Source organism: Mixophyes fleayi, chromosome 3 (genome assembly GCF_038048845.1).
Source record: "Mixophyes fleayi isolate aMixFle1 chromosome 3, aMixFle1.hap1, whole genome shotgun sequence".
Classification (NCBI taxonomy): domain Eukaryota; kingdom Metazoa; phylum Chordata; class Amphibia; order Anura; family Limnodynastidae; genus Mixophyes; species Mixophyes fleayi.
Genome location: NC_134404.1, coordinates 336,039,054 through 336,059,631, shown reverse-complemented (window position 1 = coordinate 336,059,631; position 20,578 = coordinate 336,039,054). Strand labels below are relative to the sequence as shown.

Genomic DNA, 20,578 nt, shown 5'->3' with positions numbered 1-20,578 from the left:
TAGAAGTTTCATGAGATTATCAGAACCGAAGATAATAGGAGTTTCCGTCATACATTATAAACCTGAAATATATTATAATATCTTATTTTGGTTTGATTTAACTTTGCTTTAAACCCCTTTTTGACTTCCTTGTTTTGCTCCCGTCACCCTCTGTGACCCCACAACAGGCTTGAAGTGGGGATGCTGGAAGGATTAGGAGAAAAGCCAACAGCACAGGCAGCGTACAGAGAAAGTCTATAACGTCCGGCTTTCATTGCCGCTGATCAGGGCCACCCTCGGCTATTACACTTGTAGCACCCCAACGCTCTCCACACCAGGCTAATATGTGGTAGATATAAACTCGCCCGTATTCAGGTACAATCGGCTCTCGAAACGTTTCCAGTTGAGTATGTCTATACCTTACTTGCCTTATGCTGGAGGATCCACACCAGGCATATGTGCGATATAAAGTCTCACAACATATGGGGAAAAAATACAATAACACTTGTTATTAATATAATCATGAATACAAATCCATTTTTTTAGATGAAATACATATCTCAGGATATTATTCATCATAATCATCATCATTTATATAGCGCCACTAATTCCGCAGCGCTGTACAGAGAACTCACTCACATCAGTCCCTGTCCCATTGGAGCTTACAGTCTAAATCCCCTAATATACACACATAGACAGACAGAGAGAGACTAAGGGCAATTTTGATAGCAGCCAATTAACCTACCAGTATGTTTTTGGAGTGTGGGAGGAAACCGGAGCACCCAGAGGAAACCCACGCAAACACGGGGAAAATATACAAACTCCTTACAGATAAGACCATGGTCAGGAATCGAACTCATGACCCCAGTGCTGTGAGGCAGAAGTGCTAACCACTGAGCTGCCACATGACTAGTGTATATAAAATACATTTTTACAGTTGCTCTTAATTGCAAACACATGTTCTAGCAGTATACGTGTCAGTTATCACTGTCAGACGGCACTAGCACCTGATCTGTAACTAGTGCAAGTGATACGGCTAAAAAACACATACCTGAGAGATGCACAAAACTTGAATCGGACGCTGCTGCCTGCGCCCGAGCTCGGCACATCCTTACTGTACACCGACTACGTGCATACGCCCAGTCCCCACCACAGTTCCGCTATTCAATTAGTGGTTAGCACTTCTGCCTTACAGCACTGGGGTCATAAGTTTAATTCCCGAACATGGCCTTATCTGTGTGGAGTTTATATGTTCTCCCCGTGTTTGCGTGGGTTTCCTCCGGGTGCTCCTGTTTCCTCCCACACTCCAAAGACATACTAGTAGGTTAATTGGCTGCTATCAAATTGACCCTAGTCTGTGTGTGTATGTTAGACTGTAAGCTCTAATGGGGCAGGGACTGATGTGAATGAGTTCTTTGTACAGCGCTGCGGAATTGGTGGCGCTATATAAATAAATAGATGATGATGGTTCGAACTGTAGGCAGTCGGAAGTGTAATTTGTGTTCACTGACCTATAGTCAGTTTCTGAGCAAGCGCAGAGCAATTTAACACAAAATATGGTACGCTACGGGACTTACGGTCCTTAATGAATCAGGCCCAGGATAACCATCAGGTTAGAGAGGAGACATGAGATCAGAGCACATATAATAAAATCCGTTGCATGATAATTGTCATCATTCATCTCTATTTATATAGTGACACTAAAGCCGCAGCGCTGTACAGATAATATTTGTCACTCACATCAGTCCCTGCCGCATAGGAGCTTACAGTCTAAAAGATAACAGAACTACCACCACAAGTGAGCTGTAGACCACTTGTCGGTCTCGTGCCGGTCAGACGACAGCAAATACCCGGCTGTTTGTGGCAACATGCGATACAGTATTCGCCCTATGCCATGAAATAATCCTGGTGGTATCTGGGCACGTTGTCTCTACACCGACATCCCTCAGTGTATGAGGGATGTGATATTATTAGGGGTGATGGACGGATCTGTCTCAGGTTACAGAGAGTGAGAGGACACAATAACTTCTGTGCCATATGTCTGCTCATTAGCCGTCTCCGGCTCAGATTAAGTAATAGAGCTGAAAATGTCCCTATTGTCCTCTGGTCTGCGTGATACGGACTCCCGGTCTCTACGTGAGCAGCTGTCTCTTTCTCCCCCTGTACTGCGTTATTGGTTTACCCCTGACCATGGGGTCACAGGGAACAGATGAACGAGATCATATGCCGAGTGCCATTGTGTAATGATGATCTGCTGTCCAGTAAATATTGATATAGAGCCAACATATTCTGCAGCGCTGTACAAACAACTGCCCAGGCACATCAGCCCCGCTGGAGCTTACAACCGAATTTCCTTACTTTAGACTCTCAACTAACGCACACAGTTAATCACAAGTTAAGTAACCTACCAGTATGTCTTTGAACCATAGAAAGGAAATTAAAGTGCCCAGAAGAAACCCACGTGAACACGGAGAGAACATACAAAGATCACGCAGATCAGTACTGTGTTCTGGGTTTATTGTGCATATCCAAACCCAAGACCACGTTCTCCCTAACATATACACAGCAACAACATTAATAGAGGACTGTGCATCTGCAGACTGATTCTGAGGTTCTATGGGGGCAGGGCCCGTAACTTGGACTGTGCGAGAGGGGTGACGGCCCAGGACGCAACGTCCAAGAGGGGCGCAGTTTATGAATATTTTAGGCTAATTTGGTTAAAATTGAGGGCTAGAAGGGGTGGCAGTTTTTCTTCTTGCCCCAGGAGCTAACATTTTAAGTTACGGCTCTGCTATGGGGTTGGTGAAAGGACTGTATAAAATGCATGTGTTAGTAAGTCATACACCCCCCTCCCCACACTTGATAATAAGATTATTGAAATTTGACAATTATTGTTATAAACTTTTCTGCTTTCTGGAGGAAAAACAAACATTTTTTTTGCACTGACGTAAACGTACTGGACAATCAGTGAGATACAAGAGGAGCAGAAAGCTGAGATGTGTAGCAGACATTCCTCCGCAGACTGAGGCTCAGTGATTACATTACAAAGTATATTTCTGTTTATAATCCGTTCTTCCTTATATGGAGATTACATGGAGGAATTCTGCTCTGCAACCAGCAATGGACGTACATTTATGTTATACAAAGAGCATACGTTATGCATTTTTAACCATCGCTGTCTTTATTATAATTAGCTATCAGTTAAAAGAAACATTGAGTAGTGAACTCTGCATATAAACTACCTATATACCCTGCTGCCTTATTATAGGCCTCCTTGCTTTTATGTAATCTCTAAATACAAAATAAATAGGGAAAAATGATTCCCCTTCCTCTTGCTGACATCTGTTGTAATGTGCCAGGCTTTCTGGATGGAAATAAAACTCCTGCCCCTGTGACATCAGAGCCTGGTCTACCCCAAGCGGGCACATTTATGGTGTTCTACTGGGGATGCAGTTTTTCTTTCCTATCAAATGGGCAGATCCCAGTGATCCTGGCAGGAGGAGAAAACACCCTTCCTGTATCTGGCCTTATTCCTACTGATCCTAGACTTTATTCATGAAGACGCATAAGTAGAACAGGTTACAGCAGGGACCAATGATTTATATGCAGGACAGATCGTCTGAGCATGTGGGCAGGTGCACAGGGCTCTTAGTGGGCAGTGGGGCTGATGTTTGTATTTTGTTTATTGTAAGGTGGATGTCACAGTGAGCGCAGTCACAGAGTCTATGTAGCAGGTTAGTGTGTGATTGGATGATGTCACACAGTGAGTGCAGTCACACAGTCTATGTAGTCACCCAATCACACACTAACCTGCTACATAGACTGTGTGACTGCGCTGTGACATCACCATCCAATCACACACTAACCTGCTACATAGACCGTGTGACCGCGCTCACTGTGTGACATCACCATCCAATCACACACTAACCTGCTACATAGACCGTGTGACTGCGCTCACTCTGTGACATAACAGGAACAGCACAAAAAGAAATAACTTTGGTCATGGTGGCCACAAGTAATCCCTCTGATGTCTGCATGTGGCCCAATACATAGAATTGGTTTATGTGAATATAAATGCAATATTAAATTCTTAACATTTAACCATCCTGGTCACAAGCCAACGTCTTCCGGCTAATGTCTAAGGTGCTTCTATATTAAAGAAGAGCTGGAAGATTAATATGAAAAATTGTTGCACCAAATATATCAAGATAAATATTAATGTGGAACATTTTTCTTTAATCAACCTGAAGCACATAAATAAACAGTCTTGTTATTCTCTTGACACAATGTTGAAACAATATTTTCTGCATTCATTTTCAAATAAGGAATTCTTCTCTCTCCATTATGTGATTTATCAAGTTTTATTAACAACGTTACATCATAACAACAAATCCTCTATTATAAATTGATTACATCATTTTGTTTCCAAAAGGAAATTAGCAAAAGAAGGAAAAAAAACAAAAAGAAAAATGTTTGCTACTACAGGCATAATGGAAGCAGGTTATAGTTTTATGATTATATAATGTCACAGTAAATAACCGCATGCACGTGCAGATATCGATCATCTTCCAACTGCGATCTCCACCATGCCCAATAATGAGTATGGTTTGTGATGGGATCACTATCGGGTATTGCGGTTGTTTTGGGGCCACGCATGTGGTGATATCAGGCTAACTCCCTGAAATCCGCTGTCATATTGCAGAGTGTATCACCAGCTGGACTTGCTTTTAATGACTGACAACTGGACTTGTACTCTATGGGGTATATTTACTAAACTGCGGGTTTGAAAAAGAGGAGATGTTGCCTATAGCAACCAATCAGAATCTAGTTAGCATTTTTTACTACATTCTACAAAATGATAACTAGAATCTGATAGGTTGCTATAGGCAACATCTCCACTTTTTCAAACCCGCAGTTTAGTAAATGTACCCCTAACTCACCACTAGAGGGTGCAAGTTAGTTTAAGCCTCACGGATGAAGTCTGTCTGTATGTAAGATTCGGTTTAAGTGCTGGCCTGTGTTATAGCCGATTACTCTGACTCCAAGATCTACTATGTAAATCTCATCGCCCAGTAGTGATCTATCTTGTAAAAGAGTTGCTATTTCTGTTTACACTTCTCCACTCACTGTACAGATCTGCATATGGGATGAACACAACCAGTGTACAGCGGTCTATACCCCCCCCCCCTCTTTATGTATTAATGCCAGAGGCTACAGAGATCCATTCATGATTTAACAACATGTTGAACGAAAAATTTTAATGAATTGTACGGCTACAGGGGACCTGTCCAATCAGATACAACCAGATTGTACGTGTAAGCCTAGCCCCACACCTGGGAGATCCCCCAAAACTTGCAATTTCCATATAAGTTTAAGGCACATTTTTGTTACCTGAATAATAGCAGCATTTTCCTCTAAATGTTTCAAACTAGAATTTATTACTCAAATTAAGTCTCCCATGGCTTTACTGCATGGGCCCTGCAAGATGCTATCAATGTATTAATATAGAATATACCTCCCAAATATCACATGCTAATAACTACCTGTATTTTATTTAGTTATTTGGTTTTCATCTCTATATAAATACAGCAATTTCTGCACTGTAAGTAACGCTCTAGTGTCCAAACTATGATTATAAACGGTTCTAGAATTCTATCCAGCAGCAATGCTGATAGTTACATTGTATCTCCTCTATATATTACTTATTACACTCTAATTTCTGTTCCACTTTCTTTACAAACTGTTGGATATCTTGAGCCAGAATTTCGGGCTCTTCAAAGGCAGCAAAGTGGCCCCCTCGCGGCATGTAATTGAAGGAGACGATGTTATGGTGTTTCTGCTTGGCCCAGAGGAGAGGACAATGTACCAGCTCGTTGGGGAAGGATGCAATGCCCGTAGGGACAATGACAGGTATCCTGGAAGACATTAAGATAGAGAGAGAATGAATGGCTTACACTGCACGTAACACAGCCACTATCTGTTATTAAACTTTATTAATTAAAGGGGATCTGCACTCAAAAAAGTATTTCAAAATGACCTTTATCTCAAACTACACAGATTGCAGATTCTGCAGCTGTTTGTCCCATCTTTACTCTGAAGGTGTCTGTCGCTCCACCATCCCCTGGCTCTGTAACGACGGTGTTAGCGATTTCCTAGGTTTCCCAATTCCCCAGATCCAGCACAAACATGGGGATGAAAGTCATGAAAGGGGCAGGCTCGAACATCTATAAGGTGCTCACATTCTGCTAGATCGGTGCGGCCAACATAGGGCGAGTCGCCTGCTCTATCCATAAGTAACTTTTTACCAAACAACATGTTCACCCCATGTTTCCTCCAGGTGCTCCGGTTTCCTCCCACACTCCAAAAACATAATGGTAGGTTAATTGGCTACTATTAAACTGCCCTTGTCTCTCTCGGTCTGTATGTGTATGTTAGGGGATTTAGATTATAAGCTCCAATGGGGCAGGGACTGATGTGAATGAGTTCTCTGTACAGCGCTGCGGAATTGGTAGCGCTATATAAATAGATGATGATGATGATGAACATCCGTACGCAGACAATTAGCTGATGGAGGACATGGAATCCGTGTGGTTGTCAGACACTACAGATGAGAACAGAGCAGACGTTAAGTGTTACTGAGCAAGTGGTCTTGGTGTTTGCTGGTGGGTCTCGGGTTCCTTTCTGCTAGTCTGGGGTCTAGGTTTGGTGGAATAGAGGTGCTGTCTACTTAAGTACTGCATTGCATTCTGGGAAAACGGTTGTTATTTATTGGTCAAATGGGTGCTACATTGCATGCTGGACAAACGTGGTATGTCAGTATAGTGACTGTAATAAAAGGCTTGTGGCACAATAAAACAGTGCGTTGCCTAAAATGTTTGGCACTGCGCCAAACAAGGCCCAACCCCTGAGCGACAGGATCAGAGACTCTTTCTGACCGCATTGCCAACACATCCATTAATGATTCAATGTGATAATTGTTGGGGGTCATATTGGGACCACCTGGCGTAGGCAGCATTACAGACTTGCAATTGTGACAAAATATATATTAAGTCTTAGGGGTATATTTACTAAACTGCGGGTTTGAAAAAGTGGCAACCAATCAGATTCTAGTTATCATTTATTTAGTACATTCTACAAAATGACAGCTGGAATCTGATTGGTTGCCTATAGGCAACATCGCCTCTTTTTCAAACCCACTGTTTAGTAAACATACCCCCTAGTCTTAATGCTCCTTTCAGACCACACCCTAAATGTCTACCGCATTTATACAAAGTATTTTAAAGGGGATTCACTTCGACAGACGTCTTAAAGGCTTTGCCGTTAAATCTCAATACATTTTGATCTTTAAACGTGCAGCAGTGATATAGACATTATATGGATTATAGTCTTTCTATGATGTTTTTAACCTTCAGATGACATCTACTAAACACACTGTATGCATAGCTGTATTGTTATTTGCATCCAATGCATAGTGCAGAGCTTGGCTGTCATACCCACGGGCAGCGAAAAATAAACAATTGTGTCCGTAAGATATAAAGAATACACACAAAAAAACTGGAAAAAAATATATTAAATGTCGCAGGAGGACGTGTACATACCAGTAAAGTTACCCAAGGGCAGATGTCTCTAGTATAATAGGTCTCTTGTCTTTATTACATACACGGAGACTTCACCACAAGACTCGGAAACCTCTAGAACCACAACATGCACAGTACAGGACACTTACTTGTCATGTTTGGCCTTGCCAATCCCTCTGCCAAGATTTTCCTTGTAGAATCTCATGGACGACACAATGGAGCCGGTCAACCAGTAGATCATGACGTTGGTCAGAAGGTCGTCCAAGGTGTATTTTCTGGAATGTGCAGAGAACATAGCGTCAAACTGAGGTGCAATTAGGAAACCAAATTAATGTGCAATATTATAATAGAAGTACCTCTCCAGACCCCCATCCTCATGATCACAGAAAGCGGGGTCTGTCCAGGTAGAGAACTTCTCCAGGATATAAGCAGCAAGTCCAACTGGGGAGTTATTTAAGCCACAACCTGCAGAAGAAACATATTAGGTTTTAAGGGGAAGGAAGACCGAGTTGTACTTTTTCTGTTCTGTAAATAATATAAATCATTATACACAAATAACTATTTTCAGATTGAGAGTTTAGATAGCGAAAGCGACAATTTGATTGGTCGCTATGGGTTACAGCACACTTGTGCACAGTGCGCCGTGTTATTAAATAATCCCCAATATGTCGTATCTCAACTCCCCAAATCTGGAAGAATGGGAACCATAAGGGCTTGGATCTCGGTGGCCTCTGAGATAAGAGATTTTGTCTCAGACTTGCACGCTCGGAGATTGATCAGGTAAATATTTATTCTGGAGGGGGATTGAAGGAAAAATATAGTTGCAGGGTCTACTGGTGTGTTAATAGATAACTAAAGAACATGCACAACTTTAAGACTCTATGGTCCCTTTGCTGCGTGAACATGTTGTAAGAAATATGGGGGTAGATTTACTAAAACTTCTAAAAAGGAAAAGTGGAGGTATTGCCAATAGTAGCCAATCAGATTCTAGCTCTCATTTACATTCTTCAGAATGATCGCACAAATCTGATTGGCTGCTAAGGGCATCATTTCCACTTTTCCTTTTTAAGAAGTCTTAGTAAACTACGCCAAAGTGATCATGGGAAAGATTGACTCAGCTGCTGATTAGTATGCGGGTTACAATCCTCTAAGTGACGTCCGATTTAGGTCAATCTGCATGGTAAAACAGGAAACATCCTTGCTAAAATCGTTTTTTCTCTCGGTCTGACCCATGTAATGAAAGCACCAACAAAGCTTCAGTGAACCCCATGCTGGTTAATAGCCACACAGCCAATCAGGACCGTTTTCTTGCACCATTCAGCCAATCACAGATAGTCTGAGCCTCTCCAGGTACCCCAGGCCTTTACACGTCTGCAACATTTAATAAATGCATCACAATATTATTCAGGCTTCTTCTATGATTTTCTATGTTCCTAGTAAACAGACAGGTTAATTAAAATGTATGTTTATGTGTATTGATTAATATATATATCTACTATATAAATGCCTAGTGGCGTGTGTGTGTGAAAAAAAACAACAAGCTGCAGCGCCACCTGCTGGGCAGAGTTATACACTGACCTATATATTTCTTGAAGGAGAAGTGACAGTTGGGAGTGGTTGGTGGTTGCCGTGGGTGACAGTGGGGAGTTTTTAACACCTTAAGTAGCTTGATGAAGGATGTGGCGATGAAGATGAAGGATGAGGTGATGGAGAAAAATTATGAGGTGGTGACATGTGGACAAAACCACGTTAAAAAAGGGCGCTTGCGTCGGGAAGTAACGCTCTTCCCCTGAGGAGGCCTGGGCTAGGCCCAAATGCATGACAAGAACCTTTTTAACACCTTAAGTAGCTTGATTTGACTAGAATGCATGAGTATCATGCATGGGTTAATTATATATATATATATATATATATATATATATATATATATATATATATATATATATATATATATATACATACATATATACATATATATATACATACATATATACACATATATACATATATACATACATACACACACATACACACATACACACACATATACACACATACACACACATATATACACACACACACACACACACATATATATATATATATTCACATACACACACACACACACAGCAGTCAGCGGGTGACTTGGCTTACTTGTCATTTCATTAATAATTGACATTAAACTAGAGCAGATGCCGCTTCAAAACAGATCAAAGTTCCATTTAGCTATACATTTGCAATGAGGTGAAAGAGCATCGTCTAAGATCTAGAATCAATGGCCTTTATTCATGAATATGGCAAGACAGACTTTTCTGCTGAAATAACTGCATTAGCGCCATTGAAAGAGCGCAGTTTGTTTCTTTATTAGCACCTGTATTTTTCTCAGACAGAAACAATTTATAAATACCAGTTTAAAGGAAATGCTTATTTTTATTTTTTTTACCTAATTACAGTTCATAAGCCCAAAGAGTAATATTTGAGTATTGTACCCCCTGCCTGTTTTCTTTAGTTGGTTAGATACAGTCTCTGGCAGAGTGTACCCGGCAGCTGAGAAATCACGTATGTGTTCAAGCAACGTTCATCTTGTATTTGTGGTCGTTTAGATCTAAAACGTATGAAATTGGATCGCAGATATCAGCACAGGGCAAATTAGAAGACCGGAAACAATGCAGGATAAAGAACCTTCACTTTCAGATGTACATATACCAGAATAATGAATGGAGGCAGCTGTACTTACCATTATACTGACTATTCTCACATGTGGGGCGTTCTCATGCGAGGTCAATGAGCGGACACATGTAATATAATACACTCAACTGCAAGTCATGCTTCTACTACACCCTCAGCAATAAACCATCTTTACGACTATAAGCCAGAACAAAGATCCCGACATCTGGGAACGGACTGCGCTACATACGGGATAGAGATTGTGCAAAAAAAAAAAATCAAAACAAACCCACCCCCACTTGTGTTTGATTTATTTGACCACATATTTAGCCTGGTCTTCGATCTACTAAATAAAATGTCTGAGATGTGACAGTATGTTATGTTTATGAAGTATCTGTGGGTAAAGCCATAACTGTGGGAGATTGTGGTTAAGTACAACAGGCCCCCAGTGGTCCCTTCTGCCCCTGTAAACACTGTAGATGTATAGTTTGGGGCTGGATCAGGTAGAGACAGGGGCAGGCGGGCAAAGGGTCATTTGCCCACCGAGCTGGTCCCATACTGGGCTACCTTGGGCTGGCTCACTGAGCCACCTGCATTTTTTTTCCTTTAAAATGTTCCAAATAGGCTTCGTAGTCATCTCTTGCCCCCCCAGGGTAAAATTTGCCAGCCCTCCCCTGGGTAGAGTGAAGGGGGCATTGAAGCCTATACATTAAACGAAGGCCCCAATGCATGCACAACTTACTATAACCTACAACACGAATGACTATTAAAATATACTTGAGAATTAAATATAGGACCAATCTGCCGTTTGAAATCTTATTTTTCTTATATATGTTTTTGATTTGTTTTTTGTTTATTTACATTTTAGCTAAAGTGTTCTTAACATTTTATTGTTCAAACTGTATCACAATTACCCACCCCCCTGGATTTATTAGTCCGATTAAATCACACGGGAAAGCTGTAACAAAGAGGGATAAGAGTTCTTTAGAGAGGTTTTCTGATATAAAACAGAAATGTCCCCTGTAAACAATAAAATTATCTGGAAACATTGTATCTGGGGGGTTTTAATGGGACGTTCTAAATGCGGGCACTGTGAGTGATGCAAATCTACAAAACAAAATATTTTAATCATCCACTACCAGAAGAAACGACGTACATTACACACCCGTGTGACTTATCTGTTACAATGCACTTGCACTTCTTAAACAGCGACAAATTGCCTACACGTTTGACCAAACAACCAATACGATAGTTCACACATTTCTGTAAAGTTCAGGTTACAAGTCAGTTTTCAGAATGAATTGTAATTCATTCATTTGAATCATCTCATTGGTCATTAGCTGTACTGATAAAATTAGGAGATTGGAGTCCTTTGTTTTTAGGCTTTAAAATGGTGACAGCCAAAACCGGACACCTTTAGCTGAATGTAAGTTTAAACCTTTATTTTTATTTTTTTTCAAATAAAATTAAAATGTTAAATATAATTTTGGATTGCTCACACACTCATTTGGAGCAATAGTACATCTTTCCAGCAATAATTGCATTCCTTAATGGTATCTATTTGGGAATTTCCACTACCTGAGATACATGTAAGGGTTAATCTCTAGCAAGTTCAGCAGAGCCTGTGCCCTTATCACTTCTCCAGATCCTCCTCTGACCTGCGGTGCAGGAACTGGGAGTACTAGCAGCCTTTACACATACATGTCATGGCTTTTATTGTAGAATATAGTATTTTCTAGACTTCATACTCCCATAGTGAACATATGCTCTATTAAACATGTTCCCACACAGGACGGTTGAGGTGGGATTGCTGTGTACAACACCAGTGCCAACGTGTAGGATGCGCTATACCACTCCAAGAAGGACAGATGGCACCAAGAAGAGTTGGACAGCCAGAGGTATTATTCTATATTTTACGCCCTGAGGTAAAAATTGTCCCCCCCTGCGCCCCTTAAATCATAGTACAACATGCAGGTGTTATTTATTTATGTGCAGTGAATATTCTGTCTCTCTATTTCTGTATATTCACATAGGAATGTCTAATGTGGATGACGCCTCTACCACATTCTGGTACTGGCTGCCGTATGTAATACATACGGGGGATAGATTAACTCAAGCTTCTATAAAAGAGTATTGTTGGTGTTGCCCATAGCAACCAATCAGATTCCAGCTTTTATCAGGGACATTCTAGAACACTATAGATAGAATCTGTTTAGTTGCTATGGGCAACACCTCCACTTTTCTTTTTTAAAAGCGTTAGTAAATCTATGTATTGGATAATCGGGATCAGGGATGTAAACAGTGGTTAAGACTGCGATCAGCCAGCACCTATCAATGTGTCATTATTACCCTCGTGTTGAGCTCCACTCATCTGGTATCCATACCTCCAAACATTTGCAAATGAACAAAAAAAAAAAATAAAAATAAAAAAAAAATATCTAAAATTAAAAAAACAAAAAAAATCGTGATGAATTAGGCCCCGGAAACCATGCCCGATCTTTCGGTCCAACGTGTTGGTTGTTTGATCCCACTGAAGACTTCAGCAGTTAAAAAATAAAATAACAAATATTTAAAAAAAAACAAAACAACATAAAACAAAAAAAAACAGTTTTCCTTTAAAATCGTGTTTAAATTGCTCTAGGAACGTTTATCAAATTATCAGTAGAGTATGATGTACAGACATATGCTAATGAACGCTAATCCCACATAATGAGCTTCCTGGTATACAATGCATTTAATAACATTCTGCTGCAAAAAAAGTGCATTTGTATCATGTTTGAGGAATAACACACGACAGATAGTAGTCATTTCATTACGCACTTCGCTATTTATAGAATTTACACGTGACTGAGGAAGAACAACAGATGGAGTTTTGTTTTTCTACAAACTGCATTGTTCCAGCCATTAACAGACTCGGTTTATCGGTGAAAGCGTAAAATGGATAGAAATTGTCTCCTTTGCTTAATTCGCTGCTTACGTCATATCACGTTTCTACAACGTGACAATTTTCTATCCAGAGATTAGACAATTTCTTGCTTCTTTTTAGCTTCTGATGTAAAACAGTATTAATTAACATAACCATTCAAAAAAAAAAAAAAAAACATTATGCAGATGATAAATGACTAAAACATGTCAAAATCAGTCTTTATGTACATTTAAGTAAATCGGTTGCCTTCACATAGTGGAGGTGGTTATCTCCATACCTACAGGGATGCCAGTCACCGCTGGCTGCTTTATTATTGGTGGCTGATAATGCCCCACACACTTTACCCACCACCAGCTTCATTTGTTATTCCTCTAGTTTATGTATCACGTGTTCCCCACTTCTCATAGACTGTAAGCTACGGGGGGCAGGGTAATCTTTACCAACTTTCATGTCTTTGGGGGGAATTCAATTGCCGCTGAACAGCATCGCCATGTCCTGCTGCGCTTATTGCCGGTCATTACGGTAAGTAATATCCACTCATTTTTCCTGGCGCCTCTATAGGTTACGAGGGAAATTGAGCCGGGATTACAAAACACTGGCACAATGTGTCTCCGGAATGTCCACGGAGACACATCGTGGTGAACTGAATCAACCCCTTTGTGGGTGTCATGATCCCTTCAATGTTATAAATAAATAAATAATAATAATAATAATAATAATGTGCATATCTATGTAATACATCAGCGCTTTATAAATAATAGTAAGAATAATAATGATAATAAAGTTTAATGAATGAGCAATCTAGAAATTAATAGTAGTCACTGTACAGGTGGTAAACGGATAATTCCAAGGTTCCGGACAGTGTTTAGAAGCCAGGATGTACAGGTATTTAATACTCTGAGCAGACAGACTAGATGCCTTCACCTGGAAACCACTTAAAATGTAAATGATCCTACAACTTTGAAACCAATTCTTCGTTCTTACTGGTGCTCAACAGACACTGTAATATAACCCAGGACTTCAAATCACTTACGATACAAATGTTCAAGCCCCACTTAAGTAATATAGTGTTCAACAACTAACAGCGCTGGAAACGCGTGGATGCCATGACAAGGAATGTGCAGTGCTCCTCACCTGCTGTGTCCGGTTTGGTGGCCTGGAGGTGCATGTAGCCGCTCTCCTTCACAGTTTGATGGAATACTTTCTTCACAAAGGGGAACATCCTTCTCACATCCTCATCCTGAAAGCCGAACAGACCCGGGAAGTGTTGTCCGAGGAAGACGGAGAGCACCACGGGCAACTTAGGACTTAACGCGAACACCACATTAAGATGCAGACCTATGACATTGCTTAAGGGTGGAAAACAGATGAATAAGATATTTTTTTTTTGTGGCATGAAAATAGATCCAATACATGAGTGTTGTGCTTAGAATTCACACAGGATCCTCACCTGGGGGCGATCTGGGCAATGTTTGTGCAGATCAACGATCCCCAATCTCCCCCCTGAGCGTAGAACAGCCGGAAGCCCAATCTTTGCATTAACTTGTAAAAGATACGAGCGACAGCGACAGAGTTACATCCTGGCAGAGAGAGACATAAGGGCCTTTAAAATGAATAATTGGCGGACACAGCAAAGCACCAATGGTCTGACTAAAATTACAGTCATTCAAAAGCCTGTAGTGTGTACCTAGCTTAAGACATCATTTGTTTTGGGAAAACAAAACAACAGATAAGAGATACTATCAATTAGTAAAACAATGGAGTACAGCTGTAGTCTGCCTAAACTATACTTAGTGGGTTTTATCATTGGGAAACAATTACAGACAAGTTAACCCGTGCATGATACTCATGCATTCTAGTCAAATCAAGCTACGTAAGGTGTTAAAAAGGTTCTTGTCATCTTCATCGCCACACACACACGCCGCTAGGCTTTTATATATTAGATAATGCTAAGAATTTAGTAGGTCAGTGTAGTATATAACTCCGCCCAGCAGGTGGCGCTGCAACTTGAGCACTGTCACACTTTTTTCCACACAAACACACACACACACACACACACACTAACACAGCATGTGTGTGTTCATGAGGTAAAATTACCTCACGAAAATGAGTTTGAGCCCTCAACTCGTAAATTTAGCCTTTACTACCCCTCCCACGGGGGGGGGGGGGGGAAGGGGGGATGATGGAAGTTAACTGACTTCACTATTATAATTTTTTGGTCAAATAATGTCAGTATACCAAATTTCAGGTCAATTGGATGAGCCCTTTCTGACAAAATAGTTTTTTTTCACACACACACACACACACACACACACGCCGCTAGGCTTTTATATATTAGATTATATACCTAGCTTGTGAGACGCCTCTGAGAATCCGTAACCGGGAATGGATGGGCAGATGACCTCAAAGTATTCACTTAGACCGTGGCTGGCGGGATCCGTCAGGAGGGGGATTATTTTGTAGAACTCGTAGAAGGATCCTGGCCAGCCATGAACCATGATAAGGGGCTTGGCTTTGCGGCCCGCTGGGAGATTTACCGGCTTCACGTGAAGAAAGTGAATATCCAGGCCTGGGCGAGACAGACAAGAAATAAAATCTGTTAGTTCCACAAAAAGTCTATTTGACATTATACCACAATTCTCAGCTAAGAAAACAGGATGACCGTTACATGGAGTTTTCTGTGCATATGGCTCTGCTAAGCAGTCTTGTGATAAACAGGACTGTAAAACAAAGATTTAAAGATTATGTGGTAGATTTATCAAACCTTCTAAAAAGGTAAAGTGGAGGAGTTACCCATAGCAACACCTCCACTTTTCCTTTCTAGAAAGTCTGATACATCTTACCCCTACATTGGATTCTACTAATCTTAATTTAATAGCAAAATCTACGACAGGCACAGATGAAAGGCAGTTATATGACATGAGAGCTAGTTACTTCATGTTGGTGTTAATCATTCTGCTGAGGATCCATCTCATCTCCAGTTGGGTTAATAATAAGCCAAATATTGGTAAAAACAACTGAAGTTAACAGACAGCTCAAGCGAATGCTTCGTATTACTAATGAACTGGTATCCTGCAACTAGTGGGACTGTGGAAGTCCTATATCCAGGCTCTCAGGGGTCAGTAATTACTTATTGCATGACTGTGTTCTTAGACCAGCAGTGGGGTAGATTGGAAGTAAACAGCATCATTTGCATACAGTCATGGGCAAAAGTTTTGAGAATGACACAAGTATTGGTTTTCACAGTTCTTAGACCTTCTTGTCAGATGTTGCTATGGTATACTGATGTAACATTACAAGCATTTCATAAGTGTCAAAGGCTTTTATTGACAATTACATTAAGTTTATGCAAAGAGTCAATATTTGCAGTGTTGACCCTTCTTTTTGAAGACCTCTGCAATTCGCCCTGGCATGCTGTCAATCAACTTCTGGGCCACATACTGACTGATGGCCGCCCATTCTGGTCTAATCAATGCTTGGAGTTTTTCAGACTTTGTGGGTTTTTGTTTGTCCACTCGCCTCTTGAGGATTGACCACAAGTTCTCAATGGGATTAAGGTCTGGGGAGTTTCCTGGCCAAGGAACCAAAATTTCGATGTTTTCATCCGCAAGCCACTTAGTTATCACTTCTGCCTTATGGCAAGGTGCTCTATTATGCTGGAAAAGGCATTGTTCATCACCAAACTGTTCTTGAATGGTTGGGAGAAGTTGCTCTTGCTTTTGGTACCATTCTTTATTCGTGGCTGTGTTCTTAGGCAAAATTTTGAGTGAGCCCAATTCCTTGGCTGAGAAGCAACCCCACACATGAATGGTCTCAGGATGCTTTACTGTTGGCATGACACAGGACTGATTGTAGCGCTCACCTTTCTTTCTCCAGACAAGTGTTTTTCAGATGCCCCAAACAATCTGAAAGGGGATTCATCAGAGAAAATAACTTTACCCCAGTCCTCGGCAGTCCAATCCCTGTACCTTTTGTAGAACATCAGTTTGTCCTTGATGTTTTTCCTAGAGAGAAGTGGCTTCTTTGCTGGCCTTCTTAACACCAGGCCATCCTCCAAAAGTCTTCGCCTCACTGTACGTGCAGATGCACTCACACCTGCCTGCTGCAATTCCTGAGCAAGCTCTGCACTGGTGGTGCCCCGATCCCGCAGCTGAATCAACTTTAGGAGATGGTCCTGGCGCTTGCTGGACATTCTTGGGCGCCCTGAACAACTATTGGACCTCTCTCCTTGAAGTTCTTGACGATCCGATAAATGGTTGATTTCGGTGCAATCTTACAAACAGCAATATCCTTGCCTGTGAAGCCCTTTTTGTGCAAGCAAGGATGACTATACGTGTTTCCTTGCAGATAACCATGGTAAACAGAGGAAGAACAATTATTTAGAGCACCACCCTCTTTTTAAAGATTCCATCTGTTATTCTAACTCAATCAGCATGACAGAGTGATCTCCAGCCTTGTCCTCATCAACACTCACCTGTGTTAACGAGAGAATCACTGACCTTATGTCAGCTGGTCCTTTTGTGGCAGGGCTGAAATGCAGTGGAAATGTTTTTGGGACAAAGTTCATTGTCATGGCAAAGAGGGACTTTGAATTGCAATTCCTCTGATCACTCTTCACCACATTCTGAAGTATATGAAAATTGCCATCATAAAACCTGAGGCAGTAGACTTTGTGAAAAATAATATTTGTGTCATTCTCAAAACTTCTGGCCATGACTGTAGTTATCCATTAGATTAACACAGTGATGGATGGAAATAAGTGATTGGACAGAAACCACCGTCATCCAATCAGGTGCCATAATCACTGCTCAACCGTTCTCCATTCCACATTTGCATTATCTGCAAAAAAACCCTCAAGTTTCACCCTTTCATTTGCTTCCGTCGTCGAAACCTATTCCACTCACTTCTGATTGAACACCTTGAATCTGAATTCAGTGCACTTTATTTCTAAAGTTTCAAATAACCTTCTGTCTGCTAAGCCTAAGGGTCACTACTTATCGTTAATCCCTCTGGACATCTCTGCAACCACCGATACTGTACACCATCATCCCCATCTCATACAGACCCTTAGCTTCTTTAGTCTTTAACAACACTTTACAGACTCCTTTATAGAATATGACTTAAGTATAGTAACTACTTAAGTCACCGATACTCGTCTGCACCATTGTAACCGAATATCCCCCAGATTTGTTACAGGGTTTTGCTTCACATGGTTAAAAAACAAAAACGCACAAATTGCCAACATCAATACATATGTAATAACCCCTGTCTGTCCCGGCACTGTAGACGCTTAACTCTGTGTCGCTACAATGCACAGAATCAGTGTCTGAACATATAGTGGTGCCAGCTTTTGTGTACGCACACTTCCATTTATACAAGCAGATGTTAATGTCCAACAACAACAGGACGACTTGTGTTGTGACGTCAGTCTATGAGTTCTAACATTTCCCAACTCTGTAGGATGCACTCGTTATCAAAACCATTTGAGGGGCCCCTGACCGATCTGTAGGGGGAGGAATATTAAAGCAGGAACTTTTCTCTGCAAACTCAATAATTAGCAGTCCTGAAAACCACATGGACGGCCCTCTAGCCTTCAAAGGGGTCCGCACATTGTCCTTAACCTCAGTAATAAATTGGTGCAAGTTCTGAAATCTCTGAGACAATAAGACGACTGCGGAAAACATTAGTGTTTAGTTTGTGAACTATTTATATTACTTTGAGATATACACACTCACAGATTTAGATAAACCATATCACAATATAAAACACTGTACGTTGGAATCAGCATTTGGTGGAGAACACTATTTAATAACAATGAACACAGCCATTGAATTACTTTTACCAAAGCAATTGGGTGCAAATCACACACACAACACAGACAGTGATGTTAAGCTTTAGGAAACTAGACTAGATGCCAAAGGACACTCGCAAAACCTTTGCCCCAGTGGCAATGCATACATCCAAGAGAACACACGGATTGCAGCCAAGGTTTATAAATTCACAAAATTAAGCCTTAGGGCCTCATTTAGTTAGGAGTTAACGCTAAAGGATGCAAATTAGCACATGGACAAACCATGCTGCTATGTAAAGGGTACACAAGCAATGTCTGTGTGTTGTGTTGCATGTAATACACAAATACTGGGCAGCTTTATTTTCACTCTGCAATTCAGAGTTGAACTAGAGACTCCCCTCCCAATTCTAATTCCGTCCACGACATTTAAATTCTCCTCCCGTTCAGTGCAATATGGTTTTCCCCAAGGTGCAAAACTGCACTTTCTATCTGGATTTGCTGTGAAATAATCATTCTAGTATGAACTCCTTATTGATTGTTCATAGATTGTGCCGCAGTGATCACCAGCCCACATAGTCCTAGTGTCAGCAGCCACTCCGATCAGTCCGACAGATGGCAACGCCGCAGAAACACAACAATCCAACATTCTAACTGGACAGATAGAGACACTGGAGGCCACTCCCCTTATCTGTCCAGGACACACATATAAAATCAGAACTGTCCGAGGAAATGTGGCCAGTTGGTAGTTATGCAATAAAAGCCCCCAAATCCTTTATACATGCACCTTCAATTCCTAACGGTTTGCTCACAAAAAGATAACAAAAAATAAATGCACAACAGGATGCCTTCCTTCCTGCCAACCCAGGCCTGAACGTATTGATTGCACTCCACAGATTTAATTTTCTTCTTTTCATGTAGATGAGCGCCACTGTTCTCCGCTAACAATCCATTGCGTTAACCCCCTCCGTAAACGGGACGCTGGTCTGTGACATCCTGGTGCTTATCTGTATCAGATAAACTTCTTTACCAGTTACATAAAGAACTAGACTAATCAGTGCCCACATGCAGCAGGGGTTAACGCACCAGAACAGTATCGGGTAATGACGGACCACAAAAGCTTTTTTGTACTTGAGCTCTTTTCTAAACATTCCGCAGCTGGAATTTCTTCAGCTACGAAAATGATCTTGTGTTCTCCGTGGAGACCCGATACGTAGCCGGCTGGCAGAATTTATGGTAACCATATCCAGGCCTAAGAACTTGTCCACACAAGCCAAGTATTCACGTTGTGCTCCAAAAAGAAGTATACCTTATTCAAGGGCTCTATTGGTCCTTACGCTGTGCCAATGATGCCATCCACACGGACGTCAATAAGATATGCCGCTAGAAAGAGACCACAAGAAAACGATGCAGACACATTTGTTTGCCGTCGCTTCCCCGCTGCATATTTCCACGCTGTCTGTGTGGACATCTTACGTGGCACAGCGTGGAGATCAATAGGTTCCTTGCTGCCCGCATCTAACCAGAGGTTTAATCGCGTCACGTTCTGTTTGGAAAGTTGCAGTGACTTTTCCATCGATTATCTAAACAGATCAAAGTACGTGACAAATATACACATCAAAGAGGCGACATAAAAAAGCT

At 41.1% G+C, this 20,578-nt stretch overlaps 1 protein-coding gene across 2 annotated transcripts in view; it reads right to left on the bottom strand.

Moving 5' to 3' along the window:
- Positions 1 to 4,321: 4,321 nt before the first annotated feature.
- Positions 4,322 to 20,578, bottom strand: part of EPHX1 (epoxide hydrolase 1) — a 31,576-nt gene continuing 15,319 nt past the window's right edge. For both annotated transcript variants that reach the window (XM_075204338.1, XM_075204337.1), the window contains 6 exons: positions 15,497 to 15,718; positions 14,600 to 14,729; positions 14,284 to 14,498; positions 7,913 to 8,021; positions 7,706 to 7,831; positions 4,322 to 5,894 (listed from right to left, as the gene is read on the bottom strand). In XM_075204338.1, the coding sequence (XP_075060439.1) occupies positions 5,678 to 5,894; positions 7,706 to 7,831; positions 7,913 to 8,021; positions 14,284 to 14,498; positions 14,600 to 14,729; positions 15,497 to 15,718 (1,019 nt within the window). In that variant the 3' untranslated portion in view covers positions 4,322 to 5,677. The remainder of the gene's footprint in view (positions 5,895 to 7,705; positions 7,832 to 7,912; positions 8,022 to 14,283; positions 14,499 to 14,599; positions 14,730 to 15,496; positions 15,719 to 20,578) is intronic.